General features: G+C 39.3%; 1 protein-coding gene and 1 long non-coding RNA gene across 2 annotated transcripts in view; both read right to left on the bottom strand.

The window, feature by feature from the left end:
* LOC149500060 (uncharacterized) overlaps window positions 1-21,141 on the bottom strand; it is a 255,500-nt gene that overhangs the window by 24,871 nt on the left and 209,488 nt on the right. The window lies entirely within an intron of this gene.
* Window positions 1,728-16,734, bottom strand: LOC114243474 (endocuticle structural glycoprotein ABD-4). Its single transcript, XM_028174981.2, has 4 exons — window positions 16,500-16,734; window positions 7,335-7,443; window positions 4,692-4,786; window positions 1,728-3,255 (listed from the first exon to the last, which is right to left on the bottom strand). Exons 1-4 carry the CDS (start codon window positions 16,521-16,523, stop codon window positions 3,112-3,114), a joined length of 372 nt encoding a protein of 123 aa, XP_028030782.1. The 5' UTR covers window positions 16,524-16,734; the 3' UTR covers window positions 1,728-3,111.

Raw genomic sequence — 21,141 nt, 5'->3', positions numbered from 1 at the left:
TTAATATGACAGGAACAGTGGAAATATTCCATTCCCGATACTTTCAGTGCAGCCCTCGTATAGTAGAATTATTTTGTCCGTGCAGCTTGGGTCATAAAACGTAGCCCGGCTTGAGCGGTGAACATGTTGCGCGGGTGCAACGCCATTTATCGAAAAAAAACAAATGAGTCATCGAAGGCAGGTACACGGCGGCGGGGTGGTATACGAAGGGTGGTAAGACATTGTTATGTTATGAGTCAATTGTACTTACCTGCAAGTTATAGTACATTATGTCAAAGAGAAATGTGTTTTCGTTCTCTGAATTTCTTTAGTGACACAATGGCTACTCCTTTGTTTTGTATAAAAACGGGAGAATTTATTTAAAATAATATTTGCACGTGTTGTTATCAACAATGTGTTAAAATTTTTCACTGAAATAAGAATAGATCCCGAAAAGTTACAAAGTGTTAATTTCTGCCGTTCTCGTTAACTTGCTGCGACGATATGTGGTGTAATTGTTCGATTAGTGATTTTTTCTTTCATTTTTATCACTAATCCACAAAATGACAAAACTAAATACACTATCGATAACGCTTATCGACAACAACAATGCGCATCACTATGTCCGTCCATAAGGCTCGTGAGTGGAAGAGAGAGAGAAATACTCGCTTCACCGCTCCGATTTTTTATGACCCAAACTGCACGGACAAAATAATTCTACTATAGTAGACCCTCAGTAGTCGAAATTCGACTATAATTAATTAAAATTATAAGTTTGAATATTAGTATGGTACTATTTTCAAGACCTTTTTTTTTTGAGTTTATGGCCCGGTATCTAGACCTTTAGGCCATTACTTCCTTAGTCATACTAACGGATCGCAAAGAAATGTCACTGTCAACTGTCACGCGTATGTCACTACATTCAGGCTACGTTCCAATATACGCTGCGAGCACTGTTCAGTGCTCTCACTGGGAAGAAATTCATTCCATTGTGGACTGACTGACTGAATACAGTCGCAGTATCTTATAGAAATATATGACGTCATAAATAGTCGCCATTTTTCTACTGTGATCACTGCAGGTGTTTCCGAAGTAAGGTGATCACGTGATCACTTTTATCGTGCACAGCCTCATTTCAATAATTCGTTTATAAGGTACATACATTAAATTGATTGAAAAACAATATTTTCTATTACTAAAAGGTATTGTTACGTTTATAGGCGATCAATTCAACTGATAATAACTTGAATAATATCCAATTTTATTGATCTAACTAAATTAAAAACAACATTTTTTGAAAACAACGCCAAGTTAACGTGACATTTTATTGTACTGTAAAACATGACAGTTTATTGTACTGTTGTCCGTAAGGAACAGCTTCGCAGTATACCTAATATACCTGACGTCATACCTGCCCGGCTCACGGAATTTGACCTCTCTTTTTTTGATTTTGGGATTTTTTAATTTTTAATTATTTGTTCGTCGTTTGTTCGTTAATGTTCGAATGTAAAAAGTGGGGCCAAATTCAGTGAGTCTACCTGCCCGCAATGCATATCGAACATAGCCTTAATAAACTATAGTCTGTGATTTTGACACAGCTGTCAAATTCGGGTCAAGTTCCATTAAAGAATCTGACGACTTTTTGGCGGGAACGTGAGGAACGAAGTTTAAATGTGTAATAACGGTGCTTTATTAACTGTTTAGAATCCGTGAAAGTGCACAATTGTGAGAAAATGAAACAAAGCTGCTGGAGTTAGCTTCTTGGGATCCCCTAAAAACTCTTTATTAAATGACCACCATTTTAAGGAGATTATATTTCATCACATCTCAATTTGTACATTTAACTCGTTTTTAATCATTTACGTTATGTCGCGATTAGTTTCCTTAGTTTTTATTATTATTCATAAACTGTAAATAATTAAAACGACGAATTATAAAAATCTTATTACTTGACGCTGGCTAATACACAAACTGTGCCGAAGCCAAAATTTAAAGAAGAAGAATCTGACGGAGAAAAGAGCGCGTAAAAAGTATGGAGGGTAGAGGTAAGGAGAACTGTCTCTGTGTGTGAAAAAGTGTCCTTTAAGGGTGGTGCTACAGTAGCAACCGGGTAAATCTTAAAAACGGCGCCGAAAGTTATTAGAATAAGATAGAGAAATAAAAGAGGACGAAAGAACTGTAAGTGCTACAAAATCACAAAAAGTATTTTATTTTAAGCTGATAAGAAAATGCAATCGATGTCTCCACGTTTTACCACAGCAATAATTTTAGGTTATATCGACGAAATTAGTTTGGGACTACGTAAACATGTGAGGTCTTGTATATTACACTGTCACAAACTACTCATCATTAAATATATTAAATTTCCTAACTCAGCATACTTCAATCAGTAAGCAACTGCTCAATTCATATCATACCCTGTGGCTATGATAGCGCCATTCTGGAGGATTTTTGAGCTGTTATTTAGTGCTGAAAGTGGGACACTTTTTCAAGCTTTTCTAATATGAAACGGTTTTCCTTACCTCTACACTCCTTAATCGGAACATAGCCCTAATAAACTATAGTCTGTGATTTTGATATAACTGTCAAATTCGGTGTCAAACTGTCAAACTGTCAACTGTCAAAATTAAAGAATCTGACGACTTTTTAGCGGGAATGCGAGGTACGAAGTTGTGTGAATTGTTTTATTTTGTCTATTTAGTGTTTCTTCGGGCTTAAATGAATAACTGTGGCTTATTAACTGTTTAGAATGTGTGAAAGTGCACAATTGTATGAAAATGAAACAAAGCCGCTGGACTTAGCTTCTCGGAAACCTCCAAAAAGTATTTATTAAATGACCACCATTTTAATGAGATTATATTTAATCACATATCATCTCATTTGTAAATTTAATTCGTTTTTAATGATTTACGTTATGTCACGACTAGTTTCCTTAGTTTTTATTATTATTCATAAACTGTAAATAATTAAAACGGCGAATTATAAAAATCTTATTACTTGACGCTGGCTAATACACAAACCGTGCCGGAACCAAAAATTAAAGAAAAATAATCTGACGGAGAAAAGAGCGCGTAAAAATGAAGGAATGTTCTCGAATGCGCGCACACGGATTCGGCGGGGCACGTTTTTTATTTATATCCGAGTCGGCTCTGTCGGATGGCTGTTGAGGTAGTCAATGATTTTCTGTATGGCCGGCGGGACTGGTGGGGGTGTCGGCAGGTGAGCGCCGCTCGCTTGAAACCCATTCTCGTCAGCACTGTACAGCACGTTGATCACCTGTGAACACGAAGGGCATTGGAAGAGATTAAAACTGGATCTTTAGACATTTTGCTGGTGGTAGGACGCCTTGTGAGCCCGGACGGATAGGTACCACTACTATTTCTGCCCTTAAGCAGTTTACTAGTGGTAGGACCTCTTCTTTACTGGAGGTAAGACCTCTTGTGATTCCGCGCGGGTAGGTACCACCACCCCGTCTATTTCTGCCCTTAAGCAGTAATGCGTTTCGGTTTGAAGGGTGGGGCAGCCGTTGTAACTATACTTGAGACCTTAAAACTTATATCTCAAGGTGAGTGGCGCATTTACGTCGCAGATGTCTATGAGCTCCAGTAACCACTTAACACCAGGTGGGCTGTAAGCTCGTCCACCCATCTAAGCAATAAAAAAATGCGTTTCGATTTGAAGGGTGGGACAGCCGTTATATTTAATAAAATTAACTTTACTCTTTACTCTTTAAAAGCAAACAATTCGCCTGATACGTTCTGCCAATACCAGCTAATCCTCTTTCTAACTTGGATAGAGCCCGGGGACAGTTAGAACCGATTCGTATGTATTTAATGAAAGCGTTAGAACGCTATTTCGAAAGAGCGGCGCGACACGAAAACCCTCTTAACGTGGCCGCCCCTAATTACACATCCAACTCAGGCGATGGGGCAACGTAAATCCGCCGTCGCGTCGCCCGAAACATTGTCGGATAACCAGGATCCAGTTTCGGTGCTTTTAGGCTCATAAATTACGAGTCATCGTCAGTTCGACGAGCGAACTAGCCCATAGACACAGCCCACTAAGTTTCTCGCCGGATCTTCTCAGTGGGTCCCGTTTCCGATCCGGTGGTAGATTCTGCGAAGCACTGCTCTTGCTAGGGTTAGAAAATCCCTTTCAGATTTAGCACCGTGAGCTCACCTACCAGACATAGTGTAGCTAGAATAGCTTCTTAGGCTACCAGCAAATAGCTTGGGGGAAAAACGGGTATTTTATTTTATATTACAATTAAATTAGATATGAAATAAAACTATAACTATTTTGTAAAAATGTCTAAGATTTCTATAAGCGTCATTAAGTACAAACCATAAATATTTAAGAGTACTTTAAATCATCATTACATTTTTTAAACATTTTTTTGTTTTTTTTTTCTCAAATCATGTAACAAAACGTTTGTGCAGAACAAAATGTCACATATTATGAACATAAATGTGCAATAATCGTTTCTTAAACTTCTAAATACTTCTATGAACGCTAAGAATAATTTAGTATTCACTTTCACTTTTTTGTGTGTATTATCTCTACAATGCTAGTTTAAATTTTAGACGCATAGGTAGTGTTTATAGATGTAATATTTTTGTACAAGGTCATGATCTGTCACGATCAACTTTGGGCAAGAACTGCTAAATAGCAGTTACTTAAATAAGTTTATTACTTAAATAAGTACGACTTACCTGCCCGTCGGGAGCGACGTATTGATACTGCCCCTTCACGGCCAATCCGGTGTCTTCTTGCACCGACCCTCGCTGCTCATGGTAGATACCCTCATCTGTATGGGCAAAGTTTATTTTTCACGGACTTCGAAAAATAATGTGGTTCTACTGTATATCTTGTGTCTTGTTGCCTCGAGAGCTTTTATCGTTGTGAGCGGTGGTGAGTTTTGATGAGTCTTTTTTTTTCTCCTACCTACGCCGAAAGTTCGGTTTTCCTCCCGCTTTACGCGGAAGAAAGTTTAACTTTTTCTCCCTTGATACTGACAAGTGCGCATGCGCGTTAGTGTCTACGTCTGCTCTCACGCACCTAAAATTCTTCGCCATTGTTGTGCTCGGGTAATATGCAATATTGTGTTTAGGGTAAAAGTGAAATAAACAAAAGGCTACAAAATTGAATAGTGAAGTATTAAACAAAGATGAGTTCATCGGACAGTTCTTATTGAATTAGTAGTAGTTTATTTAAAAATTAAATTATTGTTTTTTTTATGAGTACGGGGGGGGCTCCACCCCCCCTACCCCGGCCAGGGCTTCGCCCCTGGACCAGGGCTCGATACTCCACAAACTTTCGGCCTGGTAGGAGAAAAAATAGTATGTGCACAATGTACTATTGTTTTTTTTTTATTGCTTAAATGTGTGGACGAGCTCACCTGGTGTAAAGTGATTACTAGAGCCCATAGACATCTACAACGTAAATGCGCCACCCACCATGAGACATAAGTTATAACGTCTCAGTAGAGTCACAACGGCTACCCCGCCCTTCAAATTACTGCATTACTGCTTCACGGCAGAAATAGGCAGGGTACCTACCCGCGCGGACTCACAAGAGGTCCTACCACCAGTAGACTCACAAGAGGTCCTACCAGCAGTGCTTCTCGTGAGGTCCGTCTTTAAATTGCATCAAGATCCGACCAATGTGCTTAAGGCTTAGTGCGAGTTTTTTTGAATTCTCGATCACGTAAAAGTTAACTCAAATTTGTATGGATTTGAAACAGCGCTCCTAGCGGTAAACGAAGGGAAGCTGTTCCAACTCCATACAAATTTGATTTGAATTCTCGATCACGTAAAAGTTAACTCAAATTTGTATGGATTTGAAACAGCGCTCCTAGCGGTAAACGAAGGGAAGCTGTTCCAACTCCATACAAATTTGATTTGAATTCTCGATCACGTAAAAGTTAACTCAAATTTGTATGGATTTGAAATCAAATCAAATCAAATCAAATCAAAAAAATTTTATTCAACATAAATGGAAGTACATACTTGTTGAACGTCAAAAGAACTACCGCCAATTCACAAGAACTAGCCTCCGTCCTGAGAAGAATTGGCAAGAAACTCAGCGGGCATGTTTTTTTTTTTTTTTTAATATGAAATTACTATTTATTTATTTTTTAATATTAGATTATTATTTTTTTAAATATGAATTTTTTACAATGACTATTATAACGCTGCTGCTGCTGTCTGTTTAGCGGTAAACGAAGGGAAGCTGTTCCAACTCCATACAAATTTGATTAAAAGCTGATTCGCTTTGTTCGCGGAGCAGTGTAAGGTAACGTTTGAAATTAATTGGTGACGCTTAATTTTTATGTTTTTTTTTATAATCGAAAACAGTTTTCGAAGACGGAGAATTTGAAGAGATTTTAAAGAATTTAGAGAGACAAATGCAAAATATGCGACTACCTATTTAATTTTGGACGGCTCTTCAAATTGGTCGCGGCCTAAATGATAAGACGGCCGGTGTCGAGGTGTAGTATTGAGTGACGCGACTGTGCCTAAGTTCGAATCCGGGGGACGGCCCCATTTTTTTTAACTTTTTTTTTAATGAATCATGACCTATTCAATTCATGTTCACGGAATAACGTCGTGTAATCAAAATCAGGCTTGCAAAAATTTTAAATAGCACAAGTACAATAATTTTTAAATAGCAATTTACTTATTTTATTGCCCTTGTAGGTAGACGAGCATGATGGTGAGTGGTTACCTTCACTTATGGACTTCAGCAACGGAAGGGACCGAGCCAAGCTGCTGCCTACCGTAATAGCGTAAGCTTGTATGGGTTGTATGCGTTCACGTTGGCTCCGGTAACCACTTAACACTAGGCGGACAGGATGAACGAACACCCGTTTAAGCGATAAAAACGTATTTATGCTCGTTTTGGCAAAATTTTGAGAAGGCGGCACGACATGAGAACCCTCTCATCGTAGCCGCTGGAAATTACATACCCGACCCAGTAGACCGAATGGTAAACCGTCGACGTCGCCCAAAGCACGTCATTACGGATCCTCCCGATCCATTAACGGTGCTTTTAGGCACCACAAGCACCGGTCACCGTCCTCGTCGAACCCGTCGCTTGCGACGAAGGGCTCGACGAGCGAACTAACCCATAGACACAGCCCACTGAGTTTCTCGCCGGATCTTCTCAGTGGGTCGCGTTTCCGATCCGGTGGTAGATTCTGCGAAGCACTGCTCTTGCTAGGGTCAGTGTTAGCAACTCTCCGGTTGAGCCCCGCGAGCTCACCTACTAACGTTAGGGCGAAGCTGAAATAGCCTCTCAAGGCTATCAGCATAGGTAGGAAAAAAAAAAGAAAAAAAAAAAAACCGGGATTATACCTGTTTCGATTGCCCATTTGTAAGAGCCATCCGGGTTCGGACCGTCAATGTCATCTCGAATTATCTGGCTGTGCCGTTGACATTGACCCAAGGACGCCGCTGCCATGAACTGCGAAGAAAAAAAAAAAGGCGCCATTTAAACAAGATGGCGATACCGCCCTATCGCAAACTTTTACGCTATCGAGAACGTTAAAAAACTCGCACTAAACACACCAGCGAGAGACTCAGTATGTGTACATAAAATCCTTCGATGTAATTATATACATATTGGAAGTCATATGGCCGCTTAGAACCGCTACTTCCGTTGAAAATTAGGTTAGGAGAATGGCACATTGCCTATAAGTGTTTAACATCCACTCAAGCAACAAGGTCGGATAATGGTACTAACGGTGTATGTAATAAATGCTAATTGATTCTAACAATTGAGACAAACATTAGGGATGTTAGGATGGCTTGTTTAAATACATATGATGAATAGAGAGATTACTTGAAAATCGATTTAGATTATTTGAAAGAAAAAAAAACAGAAATATTTAATATCGCATAATCTACACATATAAATAAAACTGGAGTGTCTGTTTGTAATATTGAAATAACCGCTTTTTACTACATGCATATGAAAATATATACGGTACGTACACCAAAATAATATTTTTTACAATTTTTGTCTGTCTGTCTGTCTGTTTGTTCCGGCTAATCTCTGGAACGGCAGGACCGATTTTGATGAGACTTTCACTAACAGGTAGCTGATGATATAAGGAGTAACTTAGGCTACTTTTTTAGACTAGCTTCGCCCCGCGGTGTCACCCGCAGTTATTGTCGTACCGCGCGCAACATGGCGGGCTTCGCCTATCAATAATTAAATTTAAAGTTTCTGATGCGAAGCGAGGGCGGGTCGCTAGTTTGAAATAAAATTTCATTAGGACCTCGCACAGAAGTATGTTTTTTCAAATAGTCGTTTAGTGATTTGATTGTGTAACCTAAAATGAACTTTAATGCGCATTACATAGAGAAAGCTTTTCGTATGTTTTTCTAGACCGCGTCGAGTCGTCCATGATTTGTTTTCAAATTATTATTAGTATGGTTCTCGGGTATTTGTCAGATTTCTTTCGTGGCGCACTTTCATCGGAAATTGGCGCCAACAAGATGCCTTTTTTTTGTATCTATGCTGATAGCCTGGAGAGGCTATTTCAGCTTCTCCTTGACGTGTAGGTGAGCTCACGGGGCTCAAACCGGGAGTGTTGCTAACGCTGGCCCTAGAAAGAGCAGTGCTTCGCAGAATCTACCACCGGAACGGAAACGCGACCCACTGAGAAGATCCGGCGAGTAACTCAGTGGACTCTGTCTGAGGGTTAATTCACTCGCCGAGTCCTTGCGGGTTTGACGAGGATGGTGACCGGAAAGGTACTTAAAATTTAATCGTCAATACTAAAAGTATTGCTAGAGAGAAAAGATACAATTTATGAAGAGCGAGAGTGAGAAAATAGACAGAGCGTCTCGCGAACCACTCGACCCTGGAGAGAGGGAGAGGACAAAGCGAGTTAGGTCGTTTCTCTTATACACATCATTCCCTATTACAAGAGAAATTTGATTTAAGAATGAAAAATGATGAAACCCACAATGCTACCCACCGCAAAAGAAGTTTCACTTCATTCACGTGCACCAAATTGTACGCTTACCATATTTTTTTAATCGATATGTAAGTAATTATAATTTATGTAATAATCTAGTAACGTTATCAGTGTGATTAGTGCGAGTTTTTTAACGTTCTCGATAGCGTGAAAGTTAACGCAACTTTGATACATGCAGTTAGAACAGCGCCCCTAGCGGCAAACATAGGCAAACGATCCCATTCCATACAAATATGAGCTAACTCTTATCCTATCGAGAGCGAGAACTTTGAAATCTGTCAAAATGACGTTTATTCTTTTATTTAATACATAAATAGGTCAATGAGAAAACGAAATTAAAGAGCGGACGGTTAGCGTTGTATGGACATGTGATGCGTAGAGAGGAGATGCATGTGACTAGGAGATGTACGGAAATGGTAGTGCAAGGTCGAGGGGGAAGAGGTCGACCGAAGAAGACATGGATGGAGTGTGACGATATGAGAGAGAGGAGTGAGTGCTGAGATGACGGGTGATAGAAGATAATGGAACAGAAAAATTCACTGTGCCGACTCCACCTAGTGGGATCAGAGGAAGATAGGCCATAGAGCTCACAGCCTATCTGGTGTTAAATGGTTACCGGAGCCCATAGACATTTACAACATGAGACATAAGTTCTAAGATCTCACTTTTAACAGTACAACGCCTGCCCTATTCTTCAAACCAAAATGCATTACTGCTTCACGGCAGAACTAGGCAGGGCGATGGTACCTTGGTACCTACCCATGCGGACTCACAAGACGTCCTACCAAAAGCAAGGTGTACTTTGAGAATTGAAAAGATTCATTTTTCATTTTTGTTTTTCTTTTGTTCGGCGCTACGGAACCCCCAATGTTTCTTCTCCGGTCTTTGTTAAGTTACCTCAAGCACAGCTTCAAGTGCCTTATGTGACCACTTCAATATTGAGCAAGAGATGAATACGAATACATAAATTATATAAGATTCTGAAGTACGTCCGCATGTTGAAAACCGTTCTCGGTCTTATGACGGCCCATTTTTAACACGCTTTTTTATATACAGGGTGGCCCATAAGTCCTTTGAAAAGTAAAATTTGAATAAAACGAACAGGGCGCGCGTGAGCGGTGCAGGGGAAGCGTGGGGAGTAACTTCGGTTTCTGGGAATTTAGTCGCGATGGAGCGTTTTACCGGAGCGGACCGTGCGTTTTGTGTGCGCGAGTTTTATAAAAACGACAATTCGGCAACCGTTGCGCGGCGTAAATTTCGAGAACACAAAGGTTTACACAACTTTGACGACACTCCAACTCTTCAAACGATTAAGAACTGGGTTGCTAAGTTCGAGGAGACCGGTTCGACGTTAGATAAACCGCGGTTGGGTCGCCCAAGGACGTCACGTACGGAACAAAACATAGACACAGTGACACAGTCTATTCGCGAAAATCCGACACAGTCAACTCGTAAGCGATATGTGGCTATGATCGAAGAGTTTTTCATACCAGAATTGCAAAACTTTTCAGGCTTTAATGCCAGGACGTGGTTTCAACAGGATGGGGCCACTTCTCACACCTCTAACACTGCTATGCCCGTTATCCGTCAACTTTTTCCTGGCAAAGTTATCTCTAAGAGAGGAGACATTTCCTGGCCTCCACGTAGTCCAGATCTGACCCCGATGGATTTTTTTTTGTGGGGCTACCTTAAGGCTAAAGTATACGACACAAACCCGCGGTCAATTGAGGCCCTAAAAGAAAACATCCGCAGAGAAATGACAAGCATTTCAGCAGTGACGTGCCGCGCAGTCATCGACAATTTTAGACGTCGTTTGCAAGAGTGCCGTGATCGCAACGGATTACATTTAGGAGATGTTATTTTCAAAAAATAATTCCCGTTTTTTAAGCTTTTTATGTAAATAAAAATTTAATTCATAATGTAATTAGTTTTATTTTAATAATTTTTTTTCATATCAAAGGACTTATGGGCCACCCTGTACATATAGACAAATATACAGGGTATTACAAAACTGCCCGTGAAGCCGAAAGGAGGTTAAATGGGACCCTATAACGAGTCTATTTACAATATTTAAGATCCATATTAACGCTGTATATCATACCACAAAAAAAATAAAAAAAATATTGTTACTGTAATTGCAGATAGGCAGAGAATCGACGCTTTTGAGATGTGGTGCTGGCGACGTATGCTACGAATACCATGGACGGCCCGCCGCAGCAACATCTATTCTCAAGCAGTTAAAAATAGAAATGATTCAACGTCTATCCACAATCTGCCTACAAAGAATATTGCGGTATTTTGGTCATGTTGCACGTAGGGATACCAGCAATTTGGAACGCCTTGTGGTGACCGGTAAAATAGAGGGGAAAAGACCTAGGGGTAGAGGTCCCAAACGATGGTCGGGCGGAGGCGATATAGCGGAGGAACTGGGGATATCTATCAGCGACGCACTCCACCGGGCTGCAGGGCGGGATCGATGAAGACAGTTGGTTGACGAAATCGGACGGAGTCACGATCCTCAGCAGTGATGGACCGATCGAAGAGAGAGAGAGTTGCGGTAGGCAGCGGCTTGGCTCTGCCCCTGGCATTGCTGAAGCTCATGTGCGACGGTGACCACTCACCATCAGGTGGGCCGTATGCTCGTCTGCCTACAAGGGCAATAAAAAAAAATAACACGTTCACTGCCGTGTTGGTCACCGGTGCCCTACGCGGCGCACTTAAGTAATTATATCGATGTCTGTCTTCGATCTTCTTACTAAGGTGACGTAATATCTAGTAAATTCTAGAAAATCCGAATTCGAAGGTACTCAGAATGAATCTACTTCTAAGAGACCCAACAATTTTTTTTCTGCCTATGCTGATAGCCTTGAGAGGCTATATCAGCGTTACCCTAGCGTGTAGGTGAGCTCTAGGGGCTCAAACCGGAGGTTTTGCTAACACTAACCCCAGCAAGAGCAGTGCTTCGCAGAATCTACTAACGGATCGGAAACGCGACCCGCTGAGAAGATTCGGCGAGAAACTCAGTGGGCTGTGTCTATGGGCTAGTTTAGTTAGGTGGCCGGTGCTTGAGGTACATAGAAGCACCGTTAATGAAACGGGAGGATCCGAAATGACGTGTTTAGGGCGACGTTGACTATGTACCATTCGGTCCACAGAATCGAGTATGATCCTAAAAGACTAAAACATAAATAAAAAACAAAAGAAGGCAAAGTTAGGCAAATCGAAATCGACATAATTACTTCAGAGCGCCGCGTAGGGCACCGGTGACCTACATGGGAACTCACAAAGGGTTAATATCTTTATTTTGTAGCACGTGGATACCAGAAATTATACTGGTGGTAGGAACTCTTGTGGTCCGGAGGGGTAGGTTACCACCGCCTTGCCTATTTCTGCCGTGAAGCAGCTGTTGTAGCTATACTGAGACCTTAAAACTTATATCTCAAGGTGGGTGGCGCATTTACGTTGTAGATGTCTATGGGTTCCAGTAACCACCTAACACCAGGTGGGCTGTGAGCTCGTCCAACCATCTAAGCAATAAAAAATAAATATAAATCTAAATAAAAAATAGGTAGGTAAAAAACCCAATAAGATTGCCGCCTTAACGACAATCGTAAAAAGAAACCACGAAAGAAACACACATATTTCTAAGAATAGTTTCATTAACAAATACATACGCTTTGAGAATAGATTAACATAAAATTATAGATGTAAATTTATTTTTATTACGAATTGTTTCGTTCTTTTTTGTCCAAATATTTAGTGTACTGTGACAGTTAACATTTTAATGGCGTGTATAGGTAATGTTTAAGACAACAGAGAAACGTGATTGAGAATTTAAATGAGACTCACTCACGTGTCTCGGTGTGTTGGCATTTTATTGATTGATTTTTTTATTTGCGTTACTTTTAGCGGCGTAACAATATCTTATCTTATATCTTTAAACGAGCAATTCTTGTAATATCTGAATCTCGGAAACGGCTCCAACGATTTTCATAAAATTTAGTATACAGGCGCTTTCGGGGACGATAAATCGATCTAGCTACGATTTATTTTCAGAAAATGCTGTTTTATTCGTGTTTTCAATAATCAACTTTATCGATAATCAACTAAATGCCTCTTCCCAACATCTATTGGGGAATTAACTAACTGCTTTCAAGACACAATAACACTAAAGCTATTTCAGCAGATGGCGTTGTTAAGCTACCTGAAGACACTTAGAAATGCCTTTTTTTTATTGCTCTTGTAGGCAGACGAGCATACCTGATGCTGAGTGGTTACCGTCGCCCATGGACTTCAGCAATGTCAGGGGCAGAGCCAAGCCGCTGCCTACCGTAAGCCAAGCCGCTGCCTACCGTAGCCAAGCCGCTGCCTACAGTAAACGATCTTGGAATATTTCATCATTTTGTCAATATGTAATTCGTATTTAAATATAATTTCTAAAAAACACAATTTATAAAAAAAAAAATAATAGCGAGCAAAGCTCGGTCATCATTAGTGTATAGATTAATAATGATATAGATATTTTATCTATTGTAATCTAAGGTGCGAGGCACCATTGCCGACTGGACCTGATGTTCAAATCTCACCTTAATCTAATCATTGCGCAAAACATTAATGAGCTGGAACAGTGTAATAACATTCAGAAACCATTAACCATTAACCCGATGACCCGGTGGCATTAAAATTATGATTTTTCCTTTTGATTCAATCATTAACATAATATGTTTTTATGTTTTGTTTTGTTTTTTTAGATGAAGAATAATTTATGTCTCTCTGTTATTTGATAAATTCGATGTGTATCTTTATCAAAAGACCCACTGAGTATCTCGTTGAATCTGCTCTGTGGCCGCGATTCCGATCCGGTGGGAGAATCAACGAAGCACTGCTCTTGCTAGGGCCAGTGTTAGCAGCATCTCTGAGGCTGATGCCCACGAGTTTGGCCATCAGTCTGGGATAGCCCCTCGAGGACACAAGCGATTAGGGATTCTAAGAGAGCTAAACATCCGAAAAAGGCTCTCTTCCATCTGCTGGGAACGTGTTATGAGCTTCTTCGGACACATCATGCGTTCTCCCAGACATTGCTGGTGGTAGGACCTCTTGTAAGTCCAGAATACTATAATACTACTACTGCGCTGGTGCTATGACCCCGAAATGGGTCTTGGTCTCTGACAATAAGCTTTGACTATCATCCCTGCGCTGCGCAACGTCTTGCCACTCCGACACTTAGGGTTCACGTAAATTTCCTTCCACAGCCTCAGACCAGCGGTACTATAATCTATACTAAAAAATAAATCTACAGTGGTTTTTACGAATGTTCCTTTATAACTACTGAACCATGCATCCGATTGACTTGAAACTTGGTATCCATGTAAAAAATACATGTACTTAATGGATAGGTTATGAGTAATATTTATATGAGTGTTGGACTCCCTACACCAGTTGTGGGAGCGTTAATGATGAGAATCTTGGTGGGGGGTGAGAAATAATAATGTTAATTTTAAATGTCCAGCGAAGCGGACGGTTACAGCTAGTTTATTATAATAATAAGTAATAATTTGATTGCCAATATACATCATCAAAGAATTTAAAAACTATTGACCGTACGAAGACGTGTCTCGAGATCGAAATGCAAATTAGATTTTTAAGGTTTCATTGCCTAATATCGGAGTGTCGATCTTTTTATTATTAACCGGACTTTAAAAAAGGAGAGGAGTTTCTCAATTCGACTGTTTATTATGTGCATTAATTAATTAGACAGAAAGAGACGGGGAGAGAAAGAAAGGGAGAGACAGAGAGAAAGAATAGAATTAAATGCACGCTGAAACACTACATTAAAAAAAAAGTCAACAGGTAGATACTTTTGTACAATAGGCGGTCTTATCGCTAAAAGCGATCTCTTCCAGACAACCGTTTAATCTACAGAAATTCTAGAAAAGACAAAGATACAATGTTACGGTGTTACTATTAATAGTACATTGTTAAAGAAAATATATATAGGTAAACAATAAATAGATATATACTCAGAACTTTGGAGCCGCTTTTCTTTTTAATACGCTTTTATGCTTTTAGCTTCATACATATGTTTTAGTATGTATGTTAGTGTGTAACGGAGATGGAGGAGATGTATGGAAATGGTAGTGCAAGGTAGAGGGGGAAGAGGTCGACCGAAGAAGACATGGAGGAGTGTGTGAATGACGATATGAGAGAGAGAGGAGTGAGTGTTGAGATGACGGCTGATAGAAGAGAATGGAAGAGAAAAATTAGCTGTGCCGACCCCACCTAGTGGGATAAGGTGGAGAAAAAGAAAGAAGAAGAAACTAGTGTGTAACGGAATCTTTGAACATGATTTTGACCCCCTTCAAAACATCATAATAACTCGGAATTTGGCATACTTATTAAGGACCGATGACAATTCAATATTTTAAACAGTTTGATCCGTTATCCTTACTAGGATAATCAGGAGTAGCGATTTTTTTGTTTTCCTGAGACCCGAGGTGTCTGCGTCAAGACCAAGAAGGAAAATTAACTACCAGGCGCGCCGATCACCTATTTTTCGGATAAGTTACCGACTGATAAAGAGGAAATTATGGAAAAATCTAAAAAACCAAAAAAATATAATAAAGAAATTAAACTTTAAAAATACTAAAAAAATACGCTTTTATAGAAAACCCAACTAAAAAATAGAAAATAAATTTTAATAAATTTGAATTAAAAATAGTTTAAGAAAAAAATATTTTATTGTAAAAAAAAGCGTGGGGTGCATGGTATCAATAGTTATAAATATTTTATGAACAGATATTGAGTAGAAGGGTTATTTTGATAATATCCTAGTTTTCTTTTTAACTATTATTTATTTATTATGCTTTTATTCGTATTAATTCACTACTGTTTGATGTCAAGTGTTCATACCACGTTAGTAATAGTTAGGTTAATGTAATGTATATGGTAGGCAGCGGCTTGGCTCTGCCCCTGGCATTGCTGACGTCCATGAGCGACGGTGACCACTTACCATCAGGTGGGCCGTATACTCGTCTGCCTACAAAGGCAATAAAAAAAATTTTAAAAAATTGTTTAGTGTATCATATTGTGAATATATTTTTTTTCCTTACATTATAAGTTAGATTAGTTTTCGTTATCGTGTTGTTTTGTCGTAATTGTAAGGAACGTTGTTGTTCCTTACAATTACGACAAATTCAGCACTATGTCTTGTTTTGTCATGCTCACATAACTTATGTTGCAAGCCAAATTTTGTTTCTTTTTACTTGTGATTTTTATGTATCTTTTTAGCTTGTGATGTGTATTGTGAGTCTAATAAAACACAATCAAATACCAATATTTAGAATTAATTCACGAACTACTCCCAAGCTGAACAGTCATTAACACTTCAACCTCATCACGTCTCAAGGCTACACTTGACGCCAACTAACCGACGAGAATGTATAACAAGCAACTTTAAAAAAAAAATTACAAAAAAAAGTAACAAAAAAAATTATCTTGAGTCTCATAGTTTAGAAATTTAAAAAAAAAAACTCACCAAAAAAATAGCGTTGAGCCTCATAACTTAGAAATTTAAAAACGCTGATTAAGACTCAGATTCAAAATTCAGACAAAAAGAATACAAGAATTAAAAATAACCAAAAGATTGTATTAAATATTCCAATGAAATATTTTCCCGCCGTTTTGCCAGCGCACTGTAATGGCGGCGGCTTGTGTAAGCGTACTACACGTGACTGCACTTTGAGAAGAGCTTAAACAAGTGGCGACTTCCGACCCATCTTATGTTACGTCTGATATATCTGAATTAGTGCTATGCAGAAATGAACCAACGATTAATAACAGTTTTAACATTTCGGGGGGAAATCCTCATGGACTACCTCCGCCTGGGGAAAGGTGGAGGGGCGTGCCGGACTCCTACCGGCTAAAACCACCCCGGTATCTCCCCACAAGTGCGCGCGGGGCCGCGGTAATCGAAATTCTTCCGCAGCCCCACACTAGTGCTGGCCCAGTCTGTCCAGGCCTCGTCTCGGGGTAGTGAGGTGTTCAGCTACCCCGTGCATCGTCACAGAGGCACACGCCGACACCCGCACGCGCCTCCGCTTCGGGTCCATCGAATAGGGGGCGGGGGCTTTTCCAAGTCCCTCGCCCCTGGAAGGGTGGTGATACCCGCGCGGACTCACAAGAGGTCCTACCACCAGTAATAACGCAAATTATAATTTTGCGGGTTTGATTTTTATTACACGTTATTACTTCACTTCCACTTGCCACACTAGCGCTATTTCGGGGAGTCTGTGTGAGCCATAGCTCGCTGTTTACAGGTGGACGCTTTTTCAACTTGTCCCCTTACAAGATGATGCTCCTTCCCTCCATCCGTCCAACAATAACTTGTTATTTACAGGCGGACACTTTTTCAACCTGTGCCCTATATACAAGACTGTTTGCTTCACCACTACCCGTCCATATTACATAGCAGGGTTAAATGTATAATAAAATCGACACTTGTAATTAATAACACAAAACAAAATCGAATTTTGAAGTCTTCGTGGCCTAAAGGATTAGACGTCCGGTGCATTCGTATCTAGCGATGCACCGGTGTTCGAATCCCGCAGGCGGGTACCAATTTTTCTAATGAAAAACGTACTCAACAAATGTTCACGGTTGACTTCCACGGTGAAGGAATAACATCGTGTAACAAAAATCAAACCCGCAAAATTATAAATTGCATAAATACTGGTGGTAGGATCTCTTGTGAGTCCGCGCGGGTAGGTACCACCACCCCGCCTATTTCTGCCGTGAAGCAGTAATGCGTTTCGGTTTGAAGGGCGGGGCAGCCGTTGTAACTATACTGAGACCTTAGAACTTATATCTCAAGGTGGGTGGCGCATTTACGTTGTATATGTCTATAGGCTCCAGTAACCACAAAGCATCAGGTAAGCTGGGAGCTCGTCCACCCATCTAAGCAATAAAACAAAAAAGAATTTACTCTACAACAAATTTAATTCTTGATGCATCCATATTGCATGACGATTTTCGATAGTGTATATAATAATAACATACCTACCTGTTGCCTATTACGAAAGGACTACATTCCTTTCACTTTGATGTGATAATTTGACGGAAAGTCTTTAGGCAAATAGAATGTGAAAACATACTGCATAACGTTCGGATGAAGCCTTCTTAGACAACACATAAAAAAAAATCAAATTTGGAATGGAAATAATGGCGGTGTACAGTAATCCCCCTATAACGCGGTACCCTTATAACGCGTTTTCATATTACACGATTTCAATCCCCCGTATAACACGGACATTCCCCCATATAACGCGAGGATTTCCCACATACATATGTATGTATGTGAAATTTATAATGATTTGTACAGTTCAGTTCATATTTAGCCTCGCGTACCTTTGCACGTTTTTCAATTGTGTTATTACAAAAATAAATTATTTTATAAAATTTGTGTATTAAAAGGTGTAGGTTAAATATTACTTTTATAAATATTGTTTAAAAAAATAATTAGAAATATTAAAAGTTGAACGTGATGAATTATTTATCACGTAACGCGTTATACGAGGTCGTAAAACGCGTTATGCGATAATACACCTATAACGCGGAATCAATCTACCGCGTTATAGGGGGTATTACTGTATTATGAATGAGTACTAAAGATTTCGGCACCCTCAATGAACCTGTTACATTTGTACCGATTCCATTTTGACCGCGCACTTAGTAGAGGTCGCTAGGGTAATGATTGCACGCGGTGCTAAAGACGTCAATGCGTCTATGCACATCGACAGTGGTGGATTTACACTAGGGACAGTCGGGGCAAGTGCCCAGGGCGGCAAAATTTTTTAGGGTGATTAGGTTCATTTTGAAAGTGAATAAAAATTTTTTTGTCTTATCAAGATTGCTCAATATAATTAATTACTTCTACGAATCAATTTTCTGTTTAATTGATAATTCATCCATTATTTATGAATTATAATTTTGGCACTTTTGGTAAAAATTATTATAATAATAAAAATGATTTAATCAATTTATTTCCTTGAAAATTTATAATAATAATAGAATTTTCTTTTTTCTGGAATTAAAGAAATTTCATTAGTTTTTATTTTATTTTATGTAATATAATTATGAGTCACCCGTAGTGCCAAATTAAAATTTATATATAATTGTTAGAAAAAAAACCAAATATTTATTTATGTTTTTGGAATATATAACATATAATAAAGATTCTGAGCCCCGTGAGCTCGCTTACAAATTCGGTGAGCCTTGCATAGCCACCGAGGTTACTAGCAATAGTTACGATGATAATTTCGTTACTAAGCAATGACAGGATATAATAGATTCAAGCCCGCCTTTAATTATAACTAGCGGTCCCGCAGTAGTCGAAATTCGACTATAATTAATTGGAATTGTAAGTTTGTACACTATTATGATTGTATTTTATACTTCTATAATCACAAATTTCGCCAAGACTATACTATAAAAAATATTAACAAAGACAAACAATATTTAATCTCAATTTGACAACAGACGTCAAGAACAAAAGTTTGACAATAAATAGTATGCATGCGTGTGTGCGTCAAATACATGGTATGTAGTGTGTGTAATGTTTTCTTTATTGATTTAATGTATCTTTTACGCATTATTTTAAAAAAATATTAGCATTATGCACTTCTTCTCTATATTCTCTATAAGTGTGGAAAATTTCATACTCCTCCGTCCGTGCAAATTTTGTAAAAAGGGATACAAAGTTTTTGCTTCGCGTATTAATATATAGATAATAATTATAACTTCTTTAATTTTTAATTTAGGGCAAAAAGTTATATAAACATATTTGTAGGCAAAACAGTTTGCTACAAATTATGACATTACAATTTTTTTGTAAGACGTATAGTTTCCGAGATATCGCGAAAAAAGTGTTTTCACCCCTTTTTTCAAGATGGCGGCCGGGATACAAGGGTGGCAAGCCTACAAACCTGAGGTTAAGCTAATATTGATCCCCCACACATGTCCCAAAAATAATATTGCGTCTCCTAAAAAAGCAAAGCTCATGTAACATTTCAATGGACTATACCCCCGGGGCCGGCTTTTTTTTTTTTTTTTTATTGCTTAGATGAGTGGACGAGCTCACAGCCCACCTGGTGTTAAGTGGTTACTGGAGCCTATAGACATCTACAACGTAAATGCGCCACCCACCTTGAGATATAAGTTCTAAGGTCTCAATTATAGTTACAACGGCTGCCCCACCCTTCAAACCGAAACGCATTACTGCTTCACGGCAGAAATAGGCAGGGTAGTGGTACCTACCCGTGCGGACTCACAAGAGGTCCTACCACCAGTAATTACGCGAATTATAATTTTGCGGGTTTCATTTTTATTACACGATGTTATTCCTTCACCGTGGAAATCAATCGTGAACATTTGTTGAGTACGTATTTCATTAGAAAAATTGGTACCCACCTGCGGGATTCGAACACCGGTGCATCGCTCAACACCAATGCACCGGACGTCTTATCCGTTAGGCCACGACGACTTCAGAAGGCTTAAGAGATTTTGCCCTTACTTTAATAAAAACCGATTAATTACCTCGGAAAATCAAACAAGTTTGAATAGTAATACAAATATTAGATATTTGCGATCACCAAAAGAATTTGTTTTGCACAGTTCTAATTACCGTAGTAGTGTATTTCCTAGTTTGATTAGTTGACGCACAGATGATTATTTTCATTGATATATTGAGGACGAATACCAAGGAATTATTGGTTTTTCTGAAGAAACGCGATTCGACTTAGGCCTATATTGACATAACAACGGATTCTCGCCTGTATAATGAATGACCCAGAGTCAATTTTTTAACAACGAAATTGTCAATTTGAAACTTAAGGCTCGAACCACACTATGATACCGTTCACGGTCAGAATACCTGATACCATAGTCTCGTTTTTACCATCGCACCGCCCGCCACCGGAGTAGAGTTCATCCATACTACCTGGAGCCACTGTGTTCATCCACAGTGCGTTTCCAGAGATCTTTTTTGCCACGTACCATCCGGTTATGGAATGAGCTCCCCTCCACGGTGTTTCCCGTGCGCTACGACATGTCCTTCTTCAAGTGAGGCTTGTGGAAAGTACTTAACGGCAGGCAGCGGCTTGGCTCTGCCCCTGATATTACTG

This window comes from Bombyx mandarina, chromosome 24 (assembly GCF_030267445.1).
Source record: "Bombyx mandarina strain Sakado chromosome 24, ASM3026744v2".
NCBI classification, from domain to species: domain Eukaryota; kingdom Metazoa; phylum Arthropoda; class Insecta; order Lepidoptera; family Bombycidae; genus Bombyx; species Bombyx mandarina.
Note: the sequence above shows the minus strand (reverse complement) of the source record. Positions and strands in the feature narration are given on the sequence as shown.